Source organism: Lepidothrix coronata, unplaced genomic scaffold, assembly GCF_001604755.1.
Source record: "Lepidothrix coronata isolate B3197 unplaced genomic scaffold, Lepidothrix_coronata-1.0 Scaffold67, whole genome shotgun sequence".
Classification (NCBI taxonomy): Eukaryota; Metazoa; Chordata; class Aves; order Passeriformes; family Pipridae; genus Lepidothrix; species Lepidothrix coronata.
This window is the reverse complement of record NW_016690247.1, coordinates 1,552,248-1,570,248: the sequence shown is the minus strand read 5'-3', so window position 1 is coordinate 1,570,248 and position 18,001 is coordinate 1,552,248. Positions and strand designations below refer to the sequence as shown.

Here is an 18,001-nt window from a genome sequence, read left to right as displayed (position 1 = left end):
ATCTTCTGAAACTCATGTGTCTCTAAACTCCGGACTTGTCTGCTAACAGACAGTGGCAATAAACGTGGCATTTGTCACAGCTGTCACTGTTCAGAGAGGGCTACTGGCAGAAGACACAGCAGACATCCCCCCGGGTTCAGGAGACATGGCAGATGTATCCCAGTGTTCACACAAACACCTCTGTCCTTTGGCACAAAGCACAGGATGGTGTGAGAGAGAAGCTTGGAACCACATCCCTTTCTGGCATAACCTGGGCTATGCAAACAGCTCTGAGCAACACCTGCACTGCTCAGCAAGCACAGACAGTCCAAGGAACACAGACTTTCCAGTGTGTAGGAACTGCTGGGAGCTCTCACTCTCTGGTGAGAGTTGGAAATAAGACTCTACTGACCTGCATTTAGCTCTTTATTCTACAGTTTCAAAAGCTTGAGCTTTGGTGAACCCAAGAAGGAAAGTCTAATTTTGTGGTAATGAATTTTTGATCAGTAAATTTCCTTGTTAGGAGATTTTTCTGCGACATGTGCAGTATTCCTTAAGCCAGAAGGAATCCTGCTTTACTGTCTCCCCTTCCTACATGTCTATTCCATTTACTGCATATTGTCTTTGTGTTGAACAGGTCTTCAATTTATCTAGAAAGTGAAAGAGCTCTCAGACCCATAAGAACTATAGCAAGCATGCAGAAGAGAGTTGTGTTCCACACACATTCAGTTAAGAGAATGAGAAAAGCATGTTTATGCATCTCTTTCTTACTGTTCTTTCCATACCATCTCACCACCACTCCTAGAAATTCCTTTACAGACTATCGAGCGATAGCAGTTTTAAAAAGGAAGGGGAAAAAGGCTCTTTCAGTTGTGGACACTTTCCTACATAGGCCGCCTGTAAAGTCAGTAAACATATTCTGCTTTTCCACTGTTTTCATATACAATTTTCTAGGCTTCCTCAGATACGCTCTATTCTACCTAATCTTCCCATCTGGAAGTTTCTATAGATGGAGGTTTCTAAATATTGTTGTAGCACATCATACAGAAATTACTCATCCCTTTAAAGATTCAGAGAGAGGCTATTAGATCCTGGAGGCCCCTGAAAACCTGTCCTCAGATAATCTTACAATAAAGGAACTGATAGATAGGTGACGTGTAAGCAAATTTGTTACTTATTTCCAACCAATTTAGTGAGAATAAAGAGGATATTGTTCTGATGACCACTGTCAGGAGGAAGGCACTGAGGTGGATGGGGGTGGTGGATGCCTGTGGCAGGTGTGCAAAAGCCCCTAAAGAATGAAATTAGAATAGAATAGAATAGAATAGGACAGAATAGAATAGAATAGAAAAGAAAATAGAATAAAGAATAGAATGAAATGGATAGGATAGGATAGGATAGGATAGGATAGGATAGGATAGGATAGGATAGGATAGGATAGGATAGGATAGGATAGGATAGGAAAGTTTTGCACAATGCCTCAGAGAATGTGAGAATTGCAATAGGAGAGTAGAAAAAAGAAAGCAATTGATGAGAAAATGTATTTTAACATCTTTAAGGAAAAGCACTAGAACTGGAAGGATAACCTCAGGAACCTTAGCCTTGTAGAGAGACATGTGACATCTGGTCAAACCCACTTAACCATAGCTTTAATGTTGGCAGTAGGTATAATTTGATAAAGTTGATAATGAAATCAACTTTAATTGACTATTCTGCTATTTCTGTTTTGAAGGAGTGTGATATGCTGGAACAACTTGCCTTTCTACTTGAAGGCCCCACTGCTACATAAACTGAAAGTGTTACCCGGCCAGACAGGCAGCATCCCTCGGCTATGACAGGGGCAAAAGTTTTCCAGATTTTCAAAGGTTCTCATTTGTGTTACTTCCCCCAACAGAACCCTCATACAACTTCCATTCATGTGAGGAGAGGAAGACATTCCTAGGGAAAAGTAGTGGAAGATGTTGATAATATTCTGCAGGTCAGAAGTGTTCCCCTGAACTTTCTAAGATCTTAATATACACAACAAGCAGATTAGCACACCTACTCCCAAACTTCAGTGGTCAATTATCCCAGTTGTCCTCTCCAGATAATGCAATGTCTTCATTTATCAACTCTGAGCTTTTATAGCATCCTTTCTCTGCTTTCATCATGGCTAAATTTCCTTTAACAGTCCTTTATTTGAACCCTCCTTCACCCACTTTTTTTTTTAACTTCTATAAAAATGGTTTAAGAAGTTTCATGATTCTTCTATGTCAATAACTTTACCACAGAACAAACAAACAATGAACTCACCTTGGCAGAATCAACAGACAATGGCACACACATCTCAACCTCTGATTTCTGCCAAGGACAGACTCTGAAATGGCAAAGTCTTGGTATAGCTTGATAATGAATGATTTCCCCAGAGCCACCCAAGTCACATGGACCCTTGCTGTTTGCAAAGCAATAGGATTGGTTGGCTCTTGTGCCTTCTGCATTCTCTTTGGCGTGTAAGTGATTAGAATGCTCTCATCTCACCAGATAGATTCTTTCCATAATTAAATGTTTGTTTGTGCTTCCTCATGCTGTCTCTAACTGCCAAAGAAAACTGGAATAAATGTTAACCAACAACCCTTCTGAGCATCCTGGTCTGCAAACCCAGATTTGCCCAACAGTATTAACCTTTGAAAAATGCTGAAGGTTTGTTCATATTTACTTTTTCAAGGCTTTAAAACATGTAATTGCACAGACTATAACTCAGATGTCTTGCATGAGGTAATGTTCCTGTGACAGGAGGGTACCTCGAAGCCATGAGTGAAAGGCAGTATGTTTTGGAGAGTTTCAGAATAAAAATAAAAAGTTAGAAAGGAAGAGGGTTAGAAAAGGGAAATTAGAAATTCTTCATTACATCACTTTGCATTACTTTTCCAGTACCAACAGGTACTGGAATCATGAACAAAGCCTTGAAATCAGGTCCTTGGTTTATTTTAAAATTTACTATCTTGCTAAGAATAACTTTCAGTAATGGTAGATTTCTCTAAACAACAAGGAGCATGAGACCTCAATGAAATGTGAAAAACTGTGTTCTCCAGAGGAAACACATTAAAACCTCTTGCACAGCAAATTTTTCTCCTATATAATTTTTCTTTTAGACTTGTAGTATTTGGCTACACAATGCTGAGAATTGCAGGGGAAAACCACATACTTATACCCCTCAGTTGCCTTCACTTTTAGTATGCTTCAGCTTCTGGGTTTGATAAAGAAAGAGCAGAGACAGAATTGATCCTGTTCTGTAGTCCATAGAAGTAAGATCATTTACTACTTTTTCAGTGTAAGGAAGGAGGAAATGAGACAACTCATTACAGTACTTACAGTGCTGCCAGAGACATTACATTGCTTCCTATCCCAAACACAAGGCAAAGAATAAAGAAAGTAATTTATATTTTTATTATTATTCTAAATATAAAATTACAGCTCCAGGCCTTTTAGAAGGATGACTTCAGGTTTATATCCGCCTTCTCTAGAATTATCTCTCTACAGTTTCTTAAGCACTCCGTGAGAGGGCTAAAATGAACAGATAGTGCTTACACAGTCAGGAAAAAATCCATATGGAAAACAGATCTAACTTCAGATCTAGCCTCTTTAATGCCTTTATCTCTACAGCACTGGAAATTAGATAATTACTCAAATGCTGGCAACTTCTTGAATCTCTCCTGCTGTCTGGGAAAAGCAGTATTATTATGTTGCTATTCAGATAAATGGAAAAGCAGGATACTGCTAAGTTTTGCTTTAATGAAAGAGATGCTCTTCAATAACATAGGGAAATCAAGATACTGCAGCTGTACTACAGCTTTACTGTAAATATTTCTTTATAAATAACAGCGCACACTTAAACATCTGTATTCAGCCTAACTCATGGCCACAAGAAGCTTATCATAGTCTCTATACTTGTGTTGCCACACAAGAAAATACCAGAGACATATGATACCTCTAAAGGCAGATGGGTTCTTTCTCCCAGGTCACTCGTGCGCAGACGGATGGAGGGCACTGCAAGGCACTCACTTGGGAACGAGCTGGGAACGTTTTGAAACTTCCCTACCCACAAGCCTTATGCTACCACCCACCCAGACATGTTGTGTCAGCAGTTCATGTGATCTTTCTTAATATGTCTCAGCGGAAAGTCAACTGTTGGTAAATCACAGCAGGAGGCAGTTTAAACTGAGCTGGATGTCCCTGCCCTGAAGAGAGCTGGAAGCAATCACACCGTCTATGGAACAGAGGTGAACAGGGAGGGTGATAATAAATGGGTGGAGATAGTATTGTAAAGTCATCACAGAATCACAGAATGGTTTGTGTTGGAAGAGACCTTAAAAATCCTCTAGTTCTAACCCCCTGCCAAGCCCCATCCAAACTGGCCTTGAACACTTTCAGGAATGGGGCATCCACACCTTCTCGTGGCTACCTGTGCCAGTGTCTCATCACCCTCTGAATGAAGTATTTCTTCCTAACACCTAATCTAAAGCTCTCCTCCTTTAGATTACAACTTTTCCATATTTTCTATCCCTATCTGACTGTGTAAAAGGTCACTCTTCCTCTTTTTTACATATTTGAAGGCCGTTATGAGTTCTCTCCAAAGCATCAAAAATCTCAGTCTGGACTAGCTGTAGCCCACCTACCTGAAATCTGAGTGATCTCTGCAGCACCCATCGTCCTGAGTGGTACATAACTATCTAGTGGATGATTATCTCCCTCATCCATCCTGACACATGCTGATCTGTTCCTTGGTCTTTAGCATCTGAAATTCCCACTAGTCCCACAAAGAGAGCTGTTTCTTGTTCACAGTCCCCACGAAATAGGCACATATTTTCTAATTTTAGGTTTCATCTCAATTCTTCTGCGGTTGTCAAAATTCTTAAACACTTGCAGGCCATACTAATTTTGGTATTTTTTAGAGAAATTAAAGCATGTAAGCATTCCTCATATGAATAGGATACCATCTTGCTAGAACCTAAGCAAGCACTGTGCTGCAAAATATAAGCAAAGAAGATCAGAAAACCTTGTGCTGTCCTGTTTATCTAACTTGCTTTTTTTTTTTTCTTTACCATCTGTTGGAACCATATGCTTTCTTAAATAAGAGCTAATTATAGGTCTCCAACAAAACTAATCAAACAGTGGTAACTGTTGTGAACTTCAGCTGGAAATTTCATTTCTTCTTTATAAAAATTCCTCCAAATCAGGTACTAAGAGGGTTACCTTTCTTTGGTTTTCTGGACTTAGGTACACAGCAGTTACAGCTACACGTTAACTCATGTCTTTGTTAACACATGGAAGAAATTCGTAATAAACTGGAGAAATAGTAAGAGACAAAGTACAGTTACCACCAAGCACATTAGGAGGGGTGACTCTGGGACAAGAAGTGTCTGTGTCTAATAAATACCCACTGACATGTACTGTAGCAGTGCTCTTGATATTTTGACTTTTCTTTCACTGCCCCTGTGCTGCTGCACTGAGCAAAAGAGAGGAAAGAAACAACCCCATCACAAAATAACCCGGCATTTAGCACTGAAGAACTGGAGCAAAGAAGGATCCAACAGTAAAATGAAATTTTGGAAGAGAGATTCCAGCCTATTTAGAGAACAATATATTTCCAATGAGTTCAAAAAAGACAAGATATCTCTTTCATGTCCAATGGGCATTTGTATAAATGTCTATTTGTATAAATGACAATTTGCACTGTTCAGGCAAATGTTTTATAGCTGCCTCCAGTGTCAATGTCATTCTACACTGCTGTGTAATGTGAAAAGAATGAAGGATAAAAATTAATCCAGTCCTAAATATGGCAAATGAAGAGTCGAAGTCCCTTTTTAAAAACCTCAAACACTAAATAGCTCTTTCAGCGTCACAAGACTGGTAATTTTAGACTGTTTTGCTGACCTTCCAGGAAGTTTAGAACTATTCTAGTAAAAATTAAGATTAAAATAAATAAATAAAGAAAGAATCAAACTAATTAATTAATTAGTAAATGGGGAAATAAAATAATATGTTTTAAATTAATTCCTTCCACCCATCAGGCAGGTAGCTATTTCCCATTATAACCACAAACACTTTTTTGTGTAAACGAGTGGTGCACAGGAGGAAAGAAATCATATCCAGAATTTCATTGCAACTTGTCTATTCCTCTGTTACCACTGGGAAGATTCTCTTCCACTTTTCTCACCCCTGTTCACATGACATTTTGGAGCTGGAGCACCACAAATGTTTAGAGGTCCAAATATGTAAGAGCTGAAATATATATAAAAATGTGTCTATCTGTACTTTAAAGACACTTTAAGCATGGATGTTACTTTAGGAGCCACTGATTATTCCCTCAGTGTCTCACAGCATATCTGGCATAATCTCATCCACACAACAGCTACTGAATCAGAAAGAAAAGTCCTGAGTTAAAATCCTAGACCTTAAATCAAACTGGAAATTAAAGTTTTCCCTGATGGGTCTGTAACATTTTCAAGTCCTCTATCAGTGGTATAGATTAGGAACTAAATGTTCCTCTAATGTACTATTTCAATGCCTGCTGTGTTCAAGAAGTTGATGAATGGAGGTTGTACGTTACCAAACTTTTATCCTCAGCATTATGGTCAGTTGCACTTTACTCAGAGGGTAAAATACTGTGAATTAAATATGTAAAACATTTTGTGACAGTGTAATAAAAAATCTGACAATAAATCTAATTTGTCAGAAATAGGATGTAGTCTGTAAGATGCCATTCTAAAATAAAAAGTCTGAAGATTTAGGGTAAAGAACTTCAGATTTCCACTGAAAGAATCCTCCTCTGCTGGTGGTTAGCGTTTCTGAAAAGCCAGGTGAGTTATCTAAGTATTTAAATACAGGCTTCTGAACCCCACTCTCCCCACTCTGGATCACAAAAGTAACTACACAGAAAAGGCTTCGATGTCCTACAGATTTTTATCTTTTTGCTTACAATACCAGTAAGAAGGTATTTCATATCCTTTCTATGGTTAATCTCCAGAGAGATACAAGAAACCTGTTATCTCAGCTGTAGCTGCTGCAGCTGAGCATCTTTCATTCTACAGGCTGCAGGTTCGATGTATATTGTGATGTTCAAGGTGGGTTTGTCACATTCACATCTTCAAAGTGATCCCTTAGCATTATGTTCCTCCTCCACATTCAGCTGGACCTGATCAGATTCCTTGCTCATTCATGAGAGACCTGATCCTAATGCCCAGGTGGTCTCTGATTCTGACACTAGATTTGCTATTCATATACAATGGGAGAAAGGGTAGAAACACATTCAGCTCCTTACCTGCCCATAAAAGGGTGGAAGAACTCTACAAGTTCCCACGGCAAGATAATGCACAATAAATGTTCTTCATCTGACCTAAATTCTTTCCATAAATTACTATACAATCTTTGTTCTGGAGGCATTTCACGTTACAGCTCTGTTTTCTCAAGGCAAAGAAATACAAACCAGCCTCCAGAAAGGCAGTCAATGTGATGGAGGACTGGCAGAATCAGACCACAGTTATGTCAAGGCCTCATGTTTTCGACACAAATGTCATTGCGACTCCTGAAGCAGATAGGTGCCACGTAGATCCTCAAGCAAAACTGTACAAACACAATTTTATCTGCTTATTTAAGAACCTAAAGGAATAAAAAATTATCCTAAATATTAACACACATGCCCACACAAACAAATTGCAGTTCCTTTTGCTGAGAAAGAGTATCTGTTAAAAATAAAACCAGTATCATTATAAAGATCACGATCATGGCTAGGCTTCACGAATGAAGATTTGGGGAAGCTTCCAAATAATTAAACTATATTGCTAATCTGCCACAGGAACTGTTTCCATAAGCCATAAGCTTAATTGAAACCCAGAATGTTTTTTCTGTATGTTTCATATCCTTTAAATATTCCTTTGAGCAGATATTTTTAAACTTCCCATCCAGCTGAGACATGAGATTTTTCCTTTCCTAGGTCAGCCAACTCTTGCCTGATTAGTGATTTAATTGCTGAACTGTCTACACAGCTCAACACAAAAATACAATGGAGATTTTTTCTTATTTATTTGCTTCTCCAATTAGATTCCACCAACCTCTGCCACTGCATCAGTAATTTTTTATTTTTTTTTTTACTTTTTAGTTATGCACATTGTCTCAGTTGAAATCCTCTGGCTTCATTTGGATCACACATGCACGTAAATCAGCAAGAGAAGGCATGTCAGGCACAAGCCATTTGGCTTTCTGTCTGGGTTTTCATTAGGCTGTATTAATGTTCTCTCTGCCTGCAATGTGCCAAGAGTATCATTAGCTGTTCTCTTTCTTTGGACTGTTGTCGTGTAAGGCTATTCATCGCCTTCAGTCTAAGCTAAGGGTCACTCAAGAAAAGGATCTGTTGTCACTTTCTTAACAGTCTGTCTTTTTATTTGGCATAGACTTTGTATACATATCATGGTCCTGCAGTAAGATCTTAAATGGCCTAATCAATATAAAACCAAGGGTTTTGAATCTAATCCCACCCGCAGCAAAACTTCAAATAAGACTTTGAAACCGAAAGGGGCTAAATCCTATTGATCAAAAAAAATTCTTAAGAAATTCATTGTACTCAAAATTTTTAATGCCTTTACCTTTCCAAGTAAAATAAAGGTGTCAAAAAAAATCTTATTGCCACCACACTATAAAGAGTAAGCTTGCACAAAGTTATGGTTTACTGTCCGAGATAATTCTGAAAATCTGTGGTAAAGCTGGGAAGGGACACATAGAATCACAGAATGGTTTGGGTTGGAAGGGACCTTAAAGATTATCTGATTCCAACCTTCCTGTCATGGGCAGGAACACCTTCCACTAGACAAGGTTGCTCAGAGCTCGATCCAATCTGGCCTTGAACACTTCCAGGGATGAGGCATCCACAGCTTCTATATGCAAAGAACTCACATATAGTGTGAAGAAAATCGTGTATTTATTACCAAACACATTCACTGCCACTGTATTAGACAACATATTGTATGGGTATATGGCTCCACTGAGTATCCAACAACAAGAGATCTGGATTCCTGTGCTATCACTATCTTTTTGAGAGACGTGAAGCAAATCACGAGGGAAATCTGTGCCTCATTTTCCCACTTATTAATTTCTCTTTCACCTTGTCTCCCATTTAACCAGTCTGCCATTGGAGCACTGAATCTCACTACAATACTCACCACACTGCTCTCAGCTGTTATTCTAATTTGGCTGAGAAATGCTGCTGAGCCTGGGATGTGAGTCCCTAATGGCTTCCACAATGGATAAATTGTGAAGCTATTTCCTTAGATATTTTTTGCCTAGTGACATACTCATAAGTTTTTCTAAAGACTTAATAAAATATTGTCTTTTTTTTTTGGTCCTCTGAACTTAATGATCAACATTCCTAATAATTTTCTGAGTAACAATCCCAAGTGAGATTGGAGACAAATACACCTTCCTCATGTAAGCTGACAATATTCAGGACACAAGATTTGTAAGGTTTGAATTGAAGTTCATTTCCTGAAGGTATTATAACTTCTTACAAGGTTCACAGAAAATGACAGATGGGACCTGTGTTGCAACTGTTTACAGCTCCCTTCCTAGCTTTTAAACTTCTTCCAAATGAATAATAAAATGAATATTATATATTCAAATGGCATAACTTCGGGGAAAAAAATCATCCTTTATTTGAATTAAGAGAATTCAGGGGTAGGAAAGTCTGAGAGAACAAATATTTGAGATCCCTGTTAGAAAATATTTACAGAATCACAGGATCACAGAATTATTAGGGTTGAAAGGGACCTCTGGAGATCATCTAGTCCAACACTCCTGCCAAGGTACGGTCACCCAGAGCAGGTGACACAGGAACATGTCCAGGTGGGTTTGGAATGTCTCCAGAGAGGGACACTTCGTGCCTTTCCTGAGCAGCCTTTTCCATTGCTTTTCCATCCTCAATGTAAAAAAGTTCCTCCTCATATTGAGGTAGAACTTCCTGTCTTTTAGTTTATGGCTATTGCTCCTTGTCTTGTCACTGGGCACCACTGAAGAGTCTGGCACCATCCTCTCGACACCTGCCTTTGAGATATTTATATGTATTGATGAGATTCCCCCCTCAGTCTTCTCTTCTCTAGACTAAAAAAGGCCTCACAGTCTCTCCTCATAAGAGAGATGCTCCAGTCCCTTAATCATCTTTGTGGCCTCTGCTGGACCCTCTCCAGTAGCTCTTTGTCTCCCTTCAACTGTGGAGACCAGAACTGAATGCAAGACTCCAGATGTGGCTTCACGAGGGCCAAGTAGAGGGGGAGGATCACCTTCCTCTATCTGCTTCCCACACTTTTCCCAATGTCCTCCTGGCACCAAGGACACACTGCTGCTTCAATATTGCACTGGAGTAATCAGTAAAGTATCTATAAAGCAGGGTAAGCCTCAAACTAGTAGAAATAATGTCTCTTCTCTTTTCAATACTTTAACAATACTTTCAATTACTTTTACAAATGCTGGAAACTAAGATGTTGTTTTCCATTACCCAGGGAATAGTGATTTAGGTTAAGTTGCTTCTACAGATATTAAGAAGCAGAAAAAAATTACAGTGCATTTTGCATAAGGCTTTTTCACATGCCCATGTCCTTGCAAGGATGGCTGTCCTTCAAAACGAGAGCTATGGAAAATCATGTAAGAGCCCGTGGATATGAATCACGAGGAAAAGACTAAGAGTTAGCTTGTTCTTATTCAAAATTAATAAAGGGAATTTAAAGACTTGATGGGAACTTTTCACACTGGTGAAAAAAATAATTAAAATATGGGGAAATTGGAAAGCATCCAAAATATACATTTTAGAAACTACAGCTGATATTCAATAGTTTTCTATCACATTCCTCTTCCTATGTTAATACTCCTATTCTGTGCACTGAAGTCAGGTACTTGCCCCCAGCACAGTCTACCAGAGTCTATATTTTAAACAATAATTCTATCTGGACAGCCAGAGTTGAGTAAGTAAACAGCAGCAGAGGCTTGTCAGGTTAATCAAAAACGGTAGATGCAATTTTTGCAGACGGTTCTTCAAGAATTTCCATTACATTGGCTCTCTCTCCATTTGTGAGCCACACCTGTAGCAATGGTCAGAGCTGGAAGGTGACAGAGGGAGCTATTCTGAAATATTTTAACAAGATAAGCTTGAAATATGAGATGTTCCCAGTCAGATAGGTGTCTAACCAGTGTTTTGGGAGGAGTTTGCGCTCCTCCTTTATTTATTAAAAAAAGTACAGCTGGGGGACAAAATAAAACCGTGGCACCAAATGCTAATCCTGCTATAGTGACCTCAGCACTGAACTTGAAACTAGAAACTTCTGTGCCAGCTTTATCAGACACCTGGTCTGGGGTACTGAGTAAATTACATGTGACTGGATTAAAGTTCTGCATTCGTATTCCTAAACCTGGATCATTAATACACACACACTGAGTCTTGTTCTATATCCAAATCTGGGCAAGGTTTTCTTATTCTCTGAAACATTATGCAGGCAACAGACATTTCTGGAGCAAGAGACGGTTGTTAGAAGCTTGGGAATTTTGGAAAAGTGGTCAGTTCAGTAAAATAGCACCAAAATTTTTTAAAAATAATTAGGTTCTTTATTTCTTTGAAAAAGAAAAACATTCTTTCTCTGTTTTTGCTTACTTGCAGCTGAAGTTCGGCAAAGGATAAAGGCAAGAAGGTTCTTTCCAGAACTGAATCCTGCAGAAATTGTGTCTAAATCAGCCAGAGTTAGGACTGAGCAGCTGACTGAATTCTAATTTCTACAACCAGATGAATAATTTAATGCACACTAACATCAACACCTAGTAAATGTTTATTTAATCTTGTTTCCTTTTTCTTAATTTCTGCATTTCTCTGGATGAAACTACTCAAATTCAACCGGCTTTCCTTCATATTTTTAATACAGACTTTGATGTCTTTTTGAGAAAATGCTTTGTCAGGAAAGAAATGTAAGTGCACCATTTTCAACAAAATTTCATGTAAAGCTGGGTCAGCACCTCTGAAGAGAGCTTGTGTTGGAACAGCAGCTATTCCTTCAGTGCAGCTGTGCTTTTTCTGCTTGAGAACATTGTGGAATCATTTGCCATTGGGTCATTTCTGGGCACTCTCAAAAGATGTGCAAAAGAGATTGGTTTCAACCCAAAAGCTCCATACTGGAATGCTTTTGTTTCCTTCCTGCTACAATTAACTAAGATGTTTCGTAATGCTGAGCTCTTCCAAGCCAAGAATGGCTTTTCCCTTCATGCAGTGGTTGTAAACTAAGGTCTACTTTGCACTCAGATGGTCTCAAAACTTGCAACAACAAGGAGCTCCTGATCATCCGGTGAAAAAAAGAAGACAGACTTTGATCAACTCATCCAGGCACAGCTGTTACTCATCCTTTAGGTTTTCACTAAACTCCACCTTTTGACCTTTAAAATCAAGGATACGGCTAAGGTCTCGTAGGCCTGTGCTGAACTATCTTGGAAGATGGAAGTGATATGAAAATCAGGTACCTTCAATGTGAGGTTTAAATCAGTGGAGAATAAGCCCTTCAGTGGACTACAAAGTATGTGAGCCTTATGACTAATCTCCATGGAGACATTGCTCCTTTTTGAATTCTTTTAGGAAAATAGAATGGAATTTGATAATTTCTTGTTTTTACAAAAGCACCACCAACATACTGTTTGCCCTTCTTCTGGTGTTGGATCAGCCATTAGAATCAAGTATAAGTGAATGAAAACAAACTTCTGTGCAGGAATAGGCTGGCTACCTCAGGTGTCTGCATCCCCCCTTATCCCCAGGCTGCTGATAAACCAAAAGTCTTGAAGAAGGAGAAGGTTTCGTTCTTTTTATCCTTCACGGCTCAGACTACAAAGCATATATTTAATCTATGGTGATCACTCTGTATGAAATAGAAGTACCTCTTCCCATTCTTCCCCCCAATCTGTGTTCACCATCTCGTTTTGCTGTGAGTACAGTTGTCAGGCTTTTGTTTGCAATCACCAGGCAAGTAACCTCACAGAAACAAGCAAACACTCAATTCAGTTCAATTACCCTGAGTTTCCATTAATTGGCTGGCTAAAGTGAAATACTTCTCCTAAAACAACTCACAACCTGCAACTGAACATTAATGCAGGGAGCACTCTCTCTGCTGAAGATGCTTGTCACTAATGAGCCTCAGGCTTCTTGCATAAGCCAATTTCCCATTCCACATAGCAATTATGTAAATGAAAGTGAAGTTCTTGATAACCTTCATCGGTTCCACTTGTCTCATAATTAAAGAAAGGAAAAGCCTTAAAAAAGTTCATTTCAGTTTGAGGAAAGAACTGGCTACCCAGACTAAAAAATAAAAATAATTTTTTAGAAAGGACAATTTAAATGGGCTTTCCTCTTTATCCCAAAAGACAACAATAAATGGATGAAAACCCAGCTACAAATGATATTGTTCAAAGCATTTACTTCATTATGTGTAGCCACTCAATTTCCTGTTGCAGCCAACTGCTGCCGAAAACAAACACTGTGCAATACACACAGTGAACAACATTCTAGGTTAAATCTATTGGACATGACATGAAAGCCTTCAAATCCATCATGTGAACATTTTTACGGCCTTCACCACATTTTCGCAGAGCGAGTTCTCCACCTTTATCCCTCACAATGCTTGTTGTAGATATTGTTCATGTCTCTTTTGCAGGTGGGAACCTGAGGCACAGCATGACTTGGACCTGTTTCCTCAGGAGTATTGAATATAAGTCAATGTAAATAAGGCCTTTGAGGGACTTGGAAGATCTGAATCTAAGTGTCTTGTCTAACATTGGAGAGGAAGGAAAGTTGTTGGAGAGCAGGAAGCAGAAGCCAGATCTCACAGTTCAGCAACAGTATGGACTTCCTGTTCTCTTTCTCTTTCCCTGGTATTATAGCAACCTCTATTACTAGAAATCAAAAACCAAAACAATCTGCAGTTTAATTTGGTTTCATTAAAACTTAAAACCCAATTCATCAATAAAAAATAAAAATTAAAAAAACTCCAGCCTTCCTACTATAATCCACAAATAAAATGAATTCATTATAGAAGTCTAAACCTCTGCTTTTGCTCCCTGTGTGCAATGCTAGTACGAAAGTACACAGTATTTTCTTGTATCCTGTTAGAGATCCTTTGTAATCTCTTCTAATCTAAGCTTGAGACTCTGAGCTCTGGTGAGTGTATTTTCAATCAAATATTATTATGTCTAGTAACATGAAAATCTTTATTGTGTTATTTGTGCCAGAGATTTTTCATCTCCCACAAATATAATCCTTACTTTATTAGTGGCTGAAAGGAGTTATTACACTACTTCCCACTACCTAAGAGGGAGGGAATTAACCCTTGACATTTCTGAGGAAGTCGCATGGTGAAAACTCAAATCCTGACTTCCACACACTTCTTAGAACAGAGCCTACTGGTGAGGTTCCCCAGATCCATCTCAGTATCTGTATAGCCTCTTGGTTGCACCCACTAGCCTTGAATACAATTTTTAGGGTGGTATTTTTCATATCTCATTTTAGTCACAGAAAAGGCAGGCAAGTAATTTGATTTTTTCTTTTTATGTCAGTGTCAAGAAATCAAAACCTAATAGCAGGAAGTTGCTGTAACCTAAAATGCATCCTTCAGACATGTGGAATGAAGTCCTCCCAGTGTTACTTATGGGGGAAACTTCCTCTATAACCTTAGGCTACTCAATCTGTCTGTACCACTAAGATCATGTGAGAAACCCCCATTCCTCCTCCTGAGATTGTGAGTTGAAGTCCACTGTTAAGAGCAGCAGACAGAGATGCAGGAGATGATTCAGAGCTATGAGACATGGCAGAAAATGTGCCTGCATATGCAAAACTCAAATCTAAAGCAAATTGATATTCACTTTTGTAAATGGTTCCTAGGTGAAATGTAAGATAAGGGATAACAGATGGATAGACATAAATAGACAAATCCAGGAAATTACAGGATGATATTAGTCACCATGACTGGAGCTACTCTCAGCACAACAGTAGGCTGAACTTGCATGGTATCTTCATCTTCACCAAGGCATCATTCCTGTAGGAAAACCTTATACTATTCAGGTAAAGAGCAGAGGTTCAGGGAGAACCTCACTCGGTATTTCCCATTATTTCCCTGGATAAAACTTGACCTCTAGTTAGACTGTTTTCCAGCTCCTGAAGATGAGCTTGCAGACAAAACCACAAAATTTTCAGCCTATATCTGTGCAGGGCTTTTTTGGGGGTCTTTTGGTGAAAGTTATGGGAAATAAACTTGGCATGATACCAACGACTGCACAAGAGAGAATGGTGCAAATACTCCTAAGATAACAACCAGAAAAATTCTATCAGAGCAAGAGGCAGGATGAGTAATGTGCAACATGCTGACGAAGAGACACAGCACAAACACACGCTCTGAGGAGGTAAGTTAGTTCAGAGAAGGCATTTATTAGGTCACAGAATGTACCAGGACAAAGCCAGGCTAAAGATCTTCAATATGTTTTTGTGCTTGGCAGTATAGACATAAGCTCTTTTTTACCTCACAAGAATTTGGCCTCAAAGCTGAGTTAACTCACAGCAGTGAGACATGTTGAGATGTGCAGATGGAAAGTGCTACACAGGAGTGGCAAGACCTAGTAACTCTTAATGAGCAAACACCAAAAATCATTAATGGATGTATCTGAGCTGTTTAAAATAAAATAGGAGTTTTTTTCTCCCATTTTCATAGGTTTGCTCTGTTGCTTCTGAAGATAAATGTGTATCTTTCTCTGTACCCATGACAGAAATTAAGCTCAAGTTTCCCAGAAAGTTAAAGAACATTGCCCAGTAAACAGGAAGGTGTCACCTGCCTAAGAACAGCCCAAAGGTGAAAAAGGTATTAAAGAGAAAAACTCCACTGAAGCAATATCTGGCTGTATATATTATGCTACTTAGGTACTGTGCAGAAGGGATGTAGCTAAACTGATGGGGGAACTGATTTTTGCTGTTTGAGATTTTAAACTCCTTTCCCCTGAACAGCCCTTAACTGCACACTCATCTCAGCTGGTCTCTGTTTCATATTCACAACAAACTGTGTGTCCAAGCTTTGATGAACACAGAGGGTCATGGAGCAAGTGGAGCAGTGCAGTCTCCTGCCATGGGGTGTCAGCCTGAGCTCCAAGGAAGCTCTGCATTCATCTGTGCTCAGCATGTGACTCACCTTCTGGACCCGGATCCAGAGGTGTCCACCAGACGCGCTGAGAGGTGTCTCCCATGTTGGAGTTCAGGTGAAATAACAATAGCTTTAATGTGTATGTAAAAGAAGTAGTTTTATATTTTCCTTTCCACAGAACAAGAAAGAAGGTCCTAGACCCCTTCTGCACTTGCTTTCTGTGCCACCTACACTGGAGTGCTGAGAGCTGACACCTCCCACCACAGTAACCCTCATTTCTTGCTGTGAAGGACTATAGTATAGTGACACTCCAGAGCCAGTGGCTGTATTCAGACAGTCAAAAGCAGAAATTGGTTCATTGATGAAGATTTTCCAAAAGCATATTAGCAAGTTTTGACAGGTTAATGTGTAGAGATTTGGGGACAAATATGTCACGAGCAGAATTATTCTCCTAATTTTTTATGTGGTACAGAAGCTACAATGATGTTGCAGCGTACTTCAATTTCGGACATCAACCATATTTAAAAACCTCCCACTTAGGATCAAACTCAGTGGTTTTAATTACATTAACAGATTCCCAGATTACTGTTATTACTGCGACTCATTGCACAGTGCAGAGTGGAAGTAGTAGGTCAAACATTTCCCTTTTTGGATCCGTTGTATTACTCCCTAAAATGTAAACCAACCACAAAAAGTTTCAAGACCATAGATAACGATGTACTCTCCTACACTGTCACCTATCACAAAAAAAAAAAATCAGAGCTCTTTATATTAAGTAATTGAGTTTCACAATATCCTTATGATACAGATACAATTAACCCCATGACACACACATGGGGAAACTAAAACAGGGGGAGGCTGATTGCTCAAGATCAGAGCTGGGAAAAAGAGCCCAGCAATCACATGAATTAAGGACTAGTAAACCCTTCTGGGTCCTCAGGTCCTCCACAGACATACAGCTCAGTGCTACGAGACTCAGGGGGTTTGTTTCTGTTAAGTTCTACCCTCGGGTTCTGCTTTTGATATTCACTGGCTTGAGTGAGTCCATCAAACACAGAGTGTCGGACATATACACTGGGTACTATCCATATGTGTCACAACCTCATTTTTTGGTGCTATTTAACCAAATGAAGTATCAGTAACACAGAGATCTTCTCTACACTATGATTTTGATTGAGTTTTTTTTGTAAAAGAAACAAATGCTGAAATAATTCTTGGGAACCTAAGTATGAGTAGCATGACTGTTTCTTCTAACATAATGAGAAAAAATTATTCTTATTGTTACGGAGTTTATATTCTGTTTATATAATATATAATTTTTTTCTAATTTACTTTTTGCTTGGTCTGGTTTGTTTTTTTTTTTAATATCAGCTTTTGATACTAAGAGTTGATGCCTGTTTGGTAATGTGCAATATCATTTCTTCAAGATGGAAAATCAGAAGATAGAGCACCATCCCTCATTTACATGTTTTTCTTCTAATGCTGCACTTTCTACATTATCTGCAGCATTATAAAATAGTCTTGTGAAACAGATCTCTCAAAGTCATAGCCTGCAATGCTACAGTAAAAAATTATGGCCCAGAGTGGCTGGAGACTAAGTGATTTTATCACTTTCTATACTGACACAAAGATGTAGTGAGTTAACTACTCTGCTGATCTCCCCACCACATGCAGCCCTTGGAGGCACATTTAAATGGTATGATTTCAGAGAGTTTATGATCCAACCAGTGGAGGGGGTTGTGGGAGCAAATTTTGAATGCTCATTATGACTTCCCGGGGGCCCCTGGTGGTCTAGTGGTTAGGGTGCAGCACTCTCACTGCTGCGACCCGGGTTCGATTCCCAGCCCCCC

General features: G+C 39.1%; 1 protein-coding gene across 1 annotated transcript in view; it reads right to left on the bottom strand.

Moving 5' to 3' along the window:
- The window catches only part of FAM135B (family with sequence similarity 135 member B), a 107,238-nt gene extending 90,984 nt beyond the window's left edge, over nt 1-16,254 (bottom strand). Inside the window, exon 1 of the mRNA XM_017818267.1 lies at nt 16,200-16,254. Within this exon, the coding sequence (XP_017673756.1) occupies nt 16,200-16,254 (55 nt within the window). The remainder of the gene's footprint in view (nt 1-16,199) is intronic.
- Between the last annotated feature and the right edge of the window lie 1,747 nt (nt 16,255-18,001).